The 11,627-nt window shown below is 35.8% G+C and overlaps 1 protein-coding gene across 1 annotated transcript; it reads left to right on the top strand.

Moving 5' to 3' along the window:
• Positions 1 to 3,239: 3,239 nt before the first annotated feature.
• On the top strand, positions 3,240 to 10,585 carry LOC132565340 (F-box/WD repeat-containing protein 9-like). Its single transcript, XM_060229987.1, has 9 exons — positions 3,240 to 3,292; positions 3,840 to 4,228; positions 4,531 to 4,670; positions 4,874 to 5,005; positions 6,020 to 6,132; positions 6,539 to 6,773; positions 8,477 to 8,590; positions 9,223 to 9,381; positions 9,740 to 10,585. The coding sequence occupies exons 2-9, from the start codon at positions 3,853 to 3,855 to the stop codon at positions 9,830 to 9,832; spliced, it is 1,362 nt and encodes a 453-aa protein (XP_060085970.1). The 5' UTR covers positions 3,240 to 3,292; positions 3,840 to 3,852; the 3' UTR covers positions 9,833 to 10,585.
• Positions 10,586 to 11,627: the final 1,042 nt, after the last annotated feature.

Here is an 11,627-nt window from a genome sequence, read left to right as displayed (position 1 = left end):
GTGGGGTGGGAGCATAAATAGAGGATGGGTGGGGGCATAAACAGTGGATGGTTTAGGGCATAAACAGAGGATGGGTGGGGGCATAATCAGAGGATGGGTGGGGGCATAAACAGAAAGAGGAGAGGGGCATAAACAGAGAGTGGGGTGGGGGCATAAACAGAGGATGGGTGGGGGCATAAACAGTGGATGGTTTAGGGCATAAACAGAGGATGGGTGGGGGCATAATCAGAGGATGGGTGGGGGCATAAACAGAAAGAGGAGAGGGGCATAAACAGAGGGTGGGGTGGGGGCATAAACAGAGGATGGGTGAGGACATAAACAGAAAGAGGAGAGGGGCATAAACAGAGGGTGAGGTTGGGGCATAAACAGATTGTTGGGTATAAACAGAAAGAGGGTGGGTGGGGGCATGAGAGGATAAAAGTTAAAACAACTTGTTCCAGATAAGATTGATATACCATTCTTTTTCTTTCTCATGATCATTATTGACTCGAATTCCCTTCCACCATCCCTAACACAGGGGGCAAATATGAAATCTTTGAGGCATGTCCTTTTTGTCTATATCTCTTTTACAAATTATCGTAAACATACATTTGGTTTCGTTATCCTTAAACAATATATACTGGCGTCCAATATCATTGTTTTATCCCCGTTTGTTTTTTTCTTGATGAAACATGTCTCATATGTGAAAATTCCTCTTAAGCTTAAATAAACCATCAAGTCCAAGACGACTGTCTGTGAGCCATTTTGTTTTTAACTGATCAGTTCCAAAATCAAAACTTATAACCAACGGAACGTACATATTAAATTTTATAAAGAACTATAAAATACTTCTTAAGGAACAGCTATACTAACATTTATTATCCAAATCCAAGAAAGTCGTTCGTCAGCGATCTGTTTTTTTTTTTCCTTATCGGTCCCAAAATCATAATGTTACAACTTTATTGGCACCGAGGGAACCGTCATACTAATTGTAGAAAAAAAAACCCACTCTAGAATTTCCAAGAAATCACGATAAGAACACTTGCATTGTCGAAACCTAAAGTAGCCGTTTGTCATTAAATATTATGAAATTTAAATGAAACGTTTCTTGGCATAATTTTTAAATAGCCTAGTGCAATTTTTTATACACAAGAAATTAACTCGCTGTTAAAACGACCGATAGTATTTTTTTATTGGCTATTTAAATGTCCATGTCTAATATTCTTGCGTGTTGTGGTTAGTGGTATATATATATATATATATATATATATATATATATATATATAGAGAGAGAGAGAGAGAGAGAGAGAGAGAGAGAGAGAATTAATCACTTTTTGTGTATCGTATATACAGAGAAAATTAATCACTTATACGATACACAAAGTTTTTTTTATCTTTTAAAATTATAAATATATACTAAACAAAAAGAGAAAGGTAACACTACTTTATTCTGTGATTAATTAATTAACCCCTTCATAAATCCTTACCAATCATGTACGAATAAAGTAATTGATCAATTCTGATAAAACTGCAGTCATGGTTCATTATAAAACTTTGCGTTCAGTTGATTTTATTCGACTGTAAAGGACGTTGGGGTCAATTTCAAAGGTAACATCATTAGTAACGGGTATGGCCACCGTTTGCGAAGTAAACAGCATTGCAGCGTCGTCGCATGGAACTCGTAAACCGGCGGATAATTCGAGGAGAGATGTTGTTCCATTCAGTGATCAAGGCTTGGGCCAACTCTTGCAAGTTTGACGGCTGATTTTGACGTTCTCTCACGCGTCGCCCAAGAACGTCCCAGACATGCTCAATCGGTGACAAATCAGGTGATTTAGATGGCCAATCTAACACCTGTACGTTATTCTGCTGCAAAGAAAGTTCTGCTGACGCGACTGGTGTGCGCTGGTGCGTTATCCTGTTGAAAAATGGCGCCAACGCCATGGCGTCTTAAGAATGGCAGAACCACTGGTCTTAAAATTTCGTCCCGATATCGAATGCCGGTTAAATTGCCATTTAACATAACAAGCCTGGTACGAGTCCCCCCACAAATACCACCCCAAATCATTACACTTCCGCCGCCAAAGCGATCCCGTTCTGCGACGCAGCAGTTCGCAAAACGCTCCCCTCGTCGCCTCCACACTCTGCGCCTTCCGTCACCGTGTTGCAGACAAAACCTGAACTCATCTGAAAACAGAACATTGTTCCATTGTCGTAAGGTCCAACGACGGTGAACACGGGTCCAGTTACGCCGATTATTACGGTGACGTCGCAATAAATTGTGTCCAGTGTAGGGACGCCGCGCTTTCAATTGGTAGGCCCTCAACCTGTTGCGGACTGTTTGGGGAGACACACGACGCCCAAACAATGTCCTTGTAGTCTCTACTGCGGTTACGAATCAATTGCGCAAGTGTATCAATCGTATACGACGGTCATCCCTGGCGGTCGTTTTACGGGGTCGGCCGCTTCGGGGACGATCGGATGTTGACCCAGTTTGCTTTAAACGACTTACCAACTGGCAAATAATCTTAACACTGCAACCAAAATGCCGTGCAACTCGACGGCGAGACTTCCCAGCCTGGATCATGCCTACAGCCCTTTCTCTCTGTACTTGTGACAGCCGGGGCATAATGATAAAGTTGATAGATAGCAAGATTCGGTGATTTCTAAGTCCTAAGGATCTAAGGAACAGTTGTCAGTTTGAATGTTTATGAAATTCAAGCGAAGATTCAAGTTAGTCGCAGAAAACCTCGGCAGCTCTTTCGCTAATACAGACTTTTACGCATGAATGATTTTGGTAACCCCCTTGGATTTTGTAATGTAAAACATTACCATTTTCTAATATTGCACGAACGTCATTTTGTTTTCACTCATTTACAGGTATTTCCCAAGGAAACATGTTAACCTTTCTTTTTTTGTTGAGTATATATATATACACACATATAGAGAGAGAGAGAGAGTATGCTAATGCTCATGCATCTTTAATCTTTAATTCAATATCCTGGTAATGAAGAATTATCTCCCTTACAAAGATCTCTAGTTCCGGAAACAATTTTTTAATTCTGTTTACTTCCAGCAACAAATAGACGGATGAGTAATAAGATATATTCGTGAATTATTCATTTGAAGACTTTTCATTCCTAAAACTGTTATACCTGATATATTTTGTGCTCGAGCTTCGTAAAGCAGCTGGTTGATATTTCTTGATGGAAACCTGAAACGTCGTAGATAAAGAAAAGCACACATTTTGACGAACTTGTTTTTTAGATTTTGCAGTCAGTCGGTAGTCGTCTGCTTGACAAGTAATCACACTGTACGTATCTACCTATCCAATGTCTTTACATGCTATGTCAACGTCAAAGCAACACAAATGCAAGGAGTAGTACTTGTTATTGTGTCTCAATATCCCAGACACGTAGCTCTGACCAGCAGTTTATAACTGTTGTGATACAATCAGATGATGTTGTCGCACAGGATCAAAGGCATGGGATTTGATGATTGTGGCCATTATTGTAATCTGGAAAACATATCATAAGAATTTTAATTTCACCACATCACATTGCAAAAGATTATTACTGAGACTATGAACGTGCACAATATCCCTACATATTATTTTGACAGGTACATGTACAGTATGTATACATTGCAATGTGATGTGACATTCCTCATTAAAGTAATAAGACTTTAGTACATTTTTCATTACTGTTTGTTATTTACCTAATTAGAAATTTTCTTTAGTGTTCATTATAAATATTACTTATGCAATGCACTCTTCACATTTGATTGCTCACAATGAATTACATTTGTTTTGAAAATTGAATTACATTTCTATTTTGAAAACAGTGTAATGTTTTCTGCAGAGCTTCCTTAAGGATGGCATCAAGTCAAAAATCAGCTTATGGAGACCAGATCAATGCAACAAAATCAAATTCTCAATGTCCTATAAAGAATGCACAGCTTCAACAGAATGAAAATGATGAAATTAGTAAACTGTTACAAGAATCTGTTGGTGAAGATGGGGATCAGAATGACAGTTTTACACTATTGAAAGATTTGGAGGCTGGTTGCCTTACACTAGAAACTCTCCCTGCTGAAATTCTGATGCACATTTTCCAGTTCCTTGATGCCAAAGTCATTGTTGAAGTTCTTGGAAATGTTTGTGTTCGCTTTAAGGATCTATTCAGCAGAGAAACTTACTGGAAGACAAGAATAAGTAAAAGATGGCCAAAACAATATCCTCCAGTTTATGGTAAATAAAAAATAATTACAGCGTATTTAGTTATCAATATTGTATTGATGAAAATATGATTAATATCAAAATATTGCTACTGATGAGGTAATGATAATGTGAAAATGGTATATAATTTTCATTTTCTGTCATCCTAATCATTTATGATATACTATTCCTTGTTTTAAATTACATCACCATTGTTGTTATTTCTTCAGAGTGTCACTATAGAGGATAGTAACCTTGTGTTCAAATACCAACATAGACATAGGGATTTCGAACCCTTAAAATATGGAACAAAAAGTGTTTTATATTTTTTTCAGAGGAAAATTTTAACTGGATTGAGGCATGTGTAGAACGTGAGGAACAACACCGGATTTGGAACAAGGCAAAGGAAACATGTGCCCATATATCCTACAAAGAGGAAATATATGCCTCTGTGGACACTGTTCATCTGATGAAGGTACTGCATCTCTAGTATGGAATGGTAGGATCGGTGAAAATTTTATTTCAGGAATTATTTGACTCTGTACCGTTTCTGTCTTTTTTTATTAAAATACAGAGTTCATTTTAACACTGTTGTATAGATTTCTGTATAGTAGTCTGTTTTACATTGCGATTGATTGTATAGATGTATACATTTCATAAGTGATTGATTGTGAACAGGGAGGGAAACTTCTGGCTACTGGATCACGAGACAGATTCCTCAACTTGTTAGACTTGACCAAATATGATGAAGAAGACCCTGCAGCAAGCAAGAAGTTAATGAGCATTGTCTCTAGTGACAAAAAACATAAGGTATTAAATTTGTTAGACTCTTTTTATATGAATGCAGGCAAAGAGATTTTCTGTTGTTAACATTAGGTAAAAGAAAAAGATGAATACTTAGCAACTGCTGATGTCAGGTTTGCAGTAAGTTTTACATAGTTAAATCCGTCAGAGCAGAATAATTGGTATTGAATAAGATTTCCGTTGATAAATCCATATAATATATTGAATTGACAAACAATCAGGCCATCATGCATGTAGATCTATTTCAATTTTGCACAATTTATCATTAGACTAAGTACTAATATTGTTTTCAAGTCTTTGCTATAGTCTTTCATATATATATATATAAGTCTAAATATATATGCAATCATGAATTATATCAAATATCTTCATATACATATTTATAAAAAACAAGATTTTGAGAAACTTTATTGATTTATTGTTCAGTTTCATATGAGCAAAATTTCTATGAACTTTATTTCTTTTACAACAATTGCAAAACAAGTATAACTCTTATCAGCCCAGATTGAAGTGAGAAAAGTTTTTTTTTAGTGGCTTACATATACACACCAGCAGGTTGTCCCTATCACCTTGCTAGGAGCATAAATTGTTTGCTAAAAAGTGACAGTAAATATAACAGTCACTTCATACATTTAACCATTTTGATCTTATCTTGAATAGTACTTATGAATTGTGTAGAACATTGTGCATTTTTTTGTTGATATGTGCATTAGGATTAAGATAGTGTATCGTATACTAGTCACATTTGTCTGTGCCATGGTGAGGTCATGGTGATGAGAAAAAGTTCTAACTTAAAAACTTCACAAAAATCTAGATGACTTATATGAATACAATTCCTTTGTCATTCCAATTTAAAATGCTCATTTAAGGTATAGCATTGTGAAATCTTGCTTTTTCAAAGTAAAATACAACAATAAAACAAGAAATTAATTAAACTATACATATGTTATAGTTTTGAAGAATTGCTCTGTAAAAAAATTATTATACTTGGATAAAAAACAATAAGGAACTTTGTTATAGGGATGGATTTGGTCACTGGCATCCTATGATGATACTTTGTGTTCAGGATCCTGGGATTGTTACATTAAGATGTGGGATTTAAATGCTGACTTGGCAGAAATCAACAAGTTCAAGTAAGAACAATAATTTGTAAACAAGAAAAAATCTCATTGCATACAAAATGGTACACTTATTTTACAAACTTTCTATGAAGAACTTACAATGTAGCCTGATTGTATGAGTCTTAGCTGTATGCTTCAAGTATTTCCATGGTGAGATTAAGAGAATATTTGTTTGTAATGAGTCGTACATATACCAATATAACTAATCGATTTTAAAGTTGAAGAACATAAAATACCATAGGAACATATTTACATACACCACATTCATTCATGAAAACATAATTTACTTATATATTGCTTTTATTACCATCATCAAAGTGTTAGAAATATTGCCTAGCAGTGCAGAAGATATAACTTTTCTGTAGCGTGGGAGTATGTAGGACTTAGTTTACAAGTAATTGTAATTGGACTTTTACAGGTGCAAGTCTGCTATTCTTGGCCTCCATGCAGAGCCCAATTGGCTGGTGGGTGCTGGGTACAATCAGTTTCTATATATGATCGACCCCCGAAATGGAAGTGGAGAGAAAAAAAAGTTTCATCGTAGTCCAGTGTTGTGTGTGGTTGCAGATGAAAAATATGTAATTAGCGGCAGTGAAGACAAAACCATGGCAATCTATGATAGAAGGGCTGGTCGTGTTTACAAAACTATTCAGGTTAGTAGGCATCTGTATGCTGTAAACTGAATCTAAATTATATAGTTACTTATATTGTTCAGTGTAGTTTTCCATAGTAGTTGAAAACTCTGATATATACATGAGTTCTGATTATGTATTAAAGAAAGAGGTGTACTTAAAATACAGTATGTTGATAACCCATAGAATATGAAGCAGGTAATGTTTTTGCCAGTAAGGTCCCACTATCTGTCAGTAAGTCTGTCTGTTCATCCATCACATACCTTGTCATCACTATATAGTAGCTGCATGTTCTAGGTTACTTACCATGGACATACCTTGGACTAGTGCTAAGGTGATGGTGATCACCAGTATTCATTATCAGTTCTGACTATTGATGTTCACCTTGGACGCAGCTGAGAACAGTACATGTCCAATGAGTGATACTTACTCACTCTTACTGATGAAATAATTTTCTTTAGGGTTAAGGTTTTACTTTATTATAGGTTATTGGAAATAAAAACTGTTGATCATTGGTTAATTCAGTGGTGATTGTTTGAAAACACTGATCAATTACAGGTTTGTTTCATGCATTTTTGAAATAATAGATAATCTTTAGTTCACATGATCCACAGGACCAGTGAGCTTATATACCATATCACAGGCATCAGTTTGACCATCTGTCAACTTTTTCTACGAATTATTACTAGTCATTGTGGACCACTTTGCAGATTTTGACCAAAGTTGGTCAGACAGAAGCACCCTGGAGGGAAGACAGAGCAAATTTTGTATAAACTGTGGGGCCATCCCCCAGAGGCCTGAGGGGTGAGGCCCCATAGGGGAAATAGAGCAAATTCGTTAAATTCCTACTTCTCCTATAGGAATCATTGGATATTGCCAAAAACTTTCTGAAGCATTCCTTGGTAAAGGGGAATTAATTTGTATTAACTGTGAGTCTCTGCCCCTTTGGGCTGCAGGGGTGGGATTCAATAGGGGAAATAGAATAAAGTCTTTAAAATCCTACTCCTCTGATAGGAATGGTTGGATTTTGTCCAAATTTGGTCTGAAGGGTGAAGGGGAATCGATTTTGAATAAGAATAAATAGTGGGTCTTGACACCCTAGTGCAAGAGAGGCAGGACCCATTTTAGGGAGAGAGAACAAATCTTTAAAGTCCCTCTTCTGTAGGAATGGGTGGATTCTGTCTCAAGTTTGGTCTGAAGCATGAATGTTTTTTTACTGAACCACCTTCTCTCCCCCCACAGAGAGTTTGGGGCACAATGTGAAAATAGATATGTTTCCTAAGTTTTGATGAAGCAATTTCAGTCAAGCAAATACAGGTAAACGATACAAGCTGTATGGGCCTCTTGTCATTTATTTATTTCCAGCACTCAACAGTAAGCCAAAAAACCCATCCAAGTGCATGTTGATCATCTAAAGTACCTAAGTATATAAAACATATGCCATTTCATTGTTCCTGTAAAATGTCCATTCCTTGAGTAGGAAGTAACATGTTGGCCCCTGGGCTTATTGCAGTACAGAAACAGTGTATCATGTATACAATACCGATAATTACTAGTATGTTAAAAAATGTTTAGAATGAACACTATTGGTTGTTCTCCAGTAGAGGCATTTTGGCACTTTGTAGCTCTAGACAATACAGTATAATAACAATTATAATGTTGTCAGAGCTGTATATTAACAGAAGCTATCATTATTATAAGCATGATTGTATTGAATTATACAGACAGACAGCTATGCTATGGGCCTGAGTTATGGACACAACCAGCTGTGGATGGGTGATAAAGAAGGACAGGTACACCTGTTTGACACCACATATGGAAGTTTTGAGAAAGTTGAGGTGGGTAACTAAGATATTGTGTTGATGCTTTCTAGATGTGAAATCATTGGATATAGAGAAATGTAATGTTGTATTGTTAAGTAATAATGAAATCTTGTTTGATTTCATTTATAAGTTAATTTTTCCCAAATATCTATCATCAGATGTTGCCTACTTAGTGTACTGAATCTGACTTTACAGCTAGCTTTAATTGAATGATTGTATAATACTGTGGGGTTGCCCAGGTTTGAGGTGGTTCCCAAGGAGTTTGTGTATGTCTGTGAGCTGGTGTCAATATATACAGGGATAACAGATAGTTTGGTGATTTTCATTCACTGTAGATATATTTGCTTGGTATTTAATTAAGCACATCAATTGATTGTGAATAAAGCAAAATTAAGTCTCTCATGAATATTACCAACTTTACAGTATTTGGTAGACTTTTGGGAGAAGTTGACTTAGGATTTACAATACTTGACATGTAAGTTTTGTCAATAACATAGTGTAGAATTAATAACCATTGCAATAAATTTATTATCATTCAAGTATTTCAGATAGAGGTCTGTCAGATTGATTTGCAGTCTTTATTTGTGATATGACCATAGACTGCTAAAGTGTATTCATTATTACTAACAAATTTCTTGGGTTGTCAGTCCTATGATGTGGGCCACACTGGTAAGGTGACTTGTATACAGTACTCAACTGGAGCACTATTCACCTCCTCTACAGACAAAACAGTGAAAGTACTAGAGCCGACCAGGAACCCTGATGTTATCACAACACTAGACAGCCACACAGGCGAAGTGGCAAGGGTAAGTGATCTTTTTATCAGACACGAGTCAGAGCCGAGACGGCCAAATGGTAAATGATAAACAGTCGTGTAATGTTACGTATAATCATTTGTATAAATTCTTGTTCTTCACTTTGTTCATTGAGGAGTTTTCTTCATTCTGATGTCATTTTCATTATAAAGAATATTTTTCTGTTCATATTATTGTCAAGAACATTTAAATGTAGATGTAAATTCATAGATGTTAAACACAGTCACATTCAAGTATTTTGCTATTCTATGTTTTTTTTTTTTTCTCAAGGAAATGTTTGAGATATAATTTCAACTCATCATATGTATACAGAAGATACACTGATCTTTATACTTTTGGAACTTTTCAGTTGTCATATCAAAATGGAACTTTGGCCACTGCTGGAAGTGATAGTACTGTTCAAGTGTGGATACCAAAAACAATTTATGAGAGCTACCGCTGATGAAGACAGAATAAGGCATCGTAGATTCTGTAGATTTTGATGCTTTTCAAGCACGCTTCACTGAAGATTATTATACCTATACACCACAGAAAGCTATCAGTAAGTAGTTCTAATAACATCATAGCACAAAAAAGTAAATAAGGTCGCTATAGAATGCATATTTTCATTAGAAAATTGATGGGACCATGGCAACTATTTTGCTTGAGATTTAGACCAAATCTATAACATATCTCATTTTATATCAAGTTTTGTGATGCTAAATTTGATTGTACTTTTGTACTGTATTTAAAAAAGAAAATATCAAACCAGCTAGAGTGAATTATGACCTGTCTTGAAACTCATTATGGTCATTAATAAGTCCCACTTAGGTAATAGGGGTATATAGTAATCACTTTATCTCCTGAGTGTGTGTATCTGTGATAACGTTTTGTACAAGATTTCTCATGAGTTCCTGAAAAGATTTGGTTTATATTCACATCATAGCATCATACCACCAAGGTCTATACCAGATAAGAATTTATAATCATTTTACTAAATGTTAAAGGCCATCCTTGACCACTATGAAATATTGTCTCAAGTTATTATTTGCAAAAAGATACCACTGAGAAAAAGAAAAACAAGGTTCATAAATTATGACATTAAATTTCAATCAGGAACAGTGTCCCTAAATCAACTGTCAGGATTGTCAGATTGTCAGGAGGTGAAAGAAATGGGGTAAAATCTTAAAAAATACTATTTCTCTCCATATTTGTTTGTGTCAGTACTAACAACTACTGTGATAAGTCCATGCTGCGTAATCAATCATATTTTATGAATTTGTATATTGGAATAATCAGTTTTATCAAATGAGTATATCAATAATATATGTTAGACAGAAATTATTCATTGTAAGTGTAAAGTGTATTGACAGGGTAATGTAATTGTTATTAGCTCACCTGGCGTAAAGAGCCAAGTGAGCTTTTAGCATACCACGGCCTCCATCGTCTGTCCATCTGTCAACTTTTTCTACAAATTGCTACTAGTCATGAACAACTGAGCGGATTTTAACCAAATTTTGTCAGAAGCATTGTTAAGTAAAGGGTAATCAGTTTTGTGGAAACTATTGGTCTCGGCCCCTTTTGGGCAGGAGAGATGAGGCCCAAAAATTCTTAAAAATTCTACTGCTCCTGTTAGAATGAATTGATATTACCCAAATGTGGTCTGAAGTATTCTCGGAGGAAGGGAATCAGTTTTATACAGACCTATGGTCTTGGCCTCCTTAGGTGGCAGGGATGGGGCCAAACAGAAGAAATAGAGTAACTTATTTAAAATCCTACTCTGTAGGAATGAATGGATATTTCCAAAATTTGGCCTGAAGTACTCTTAACTGAAAGGGAACCATTTCTGTATGAATGGTTCATCCCAGCCCCCTGGCGTGGAGGCCTTATTGGGGAAATGTAACTTCTTAAAATGAAATTCCTTCTTCAGTACAAATGTATTGTCCAAGTTTGGTGTAAAGCAATTTTTATTAATATTAAATCTGACTTCTGTTTGACCACAGGGATGGAACCAAATTGGGAAATCATATAAAAATTATTGATCATATTTGAAATTCTTTTTTGAATGGCTAAATAGCTGAATTAGCCAGTAGAGTGATGCAGGCCCCTTGGGCCTGTTTTTTATGTCTGATATTGTAGTACAGGAGTGTATGTTTTTCTCATAAAGTATGTGTCATGGGAGTGAGTGCCTGATCCCATGAAAGTAGATTGCTTTAAAATTACACAGAAAGTCACAGCTGTCAGAAACTCCGATGAAT

Source organism: Ylistrum balloti, unplaced genomic scaffold (genome assembly GCF_031769215.1).
Source record: "Ylistrum balloti isolate Yb309-2 unplaced genomic scaffold, AGI_CSIRO_Ybal_v1 Utg369716, whole genome shotgun sequence".
Lineage (NCBI taxonomy): Eukaryota > Metazoa > Mollusca > Bivalvia > Pectinida > Pectinidae > Ylistrum > Ylistrum balloti.
Note: the sequence above shows the minus strand (reverse complement) of the source record. Positions and strands in the feature narration are given on the sequence as shown.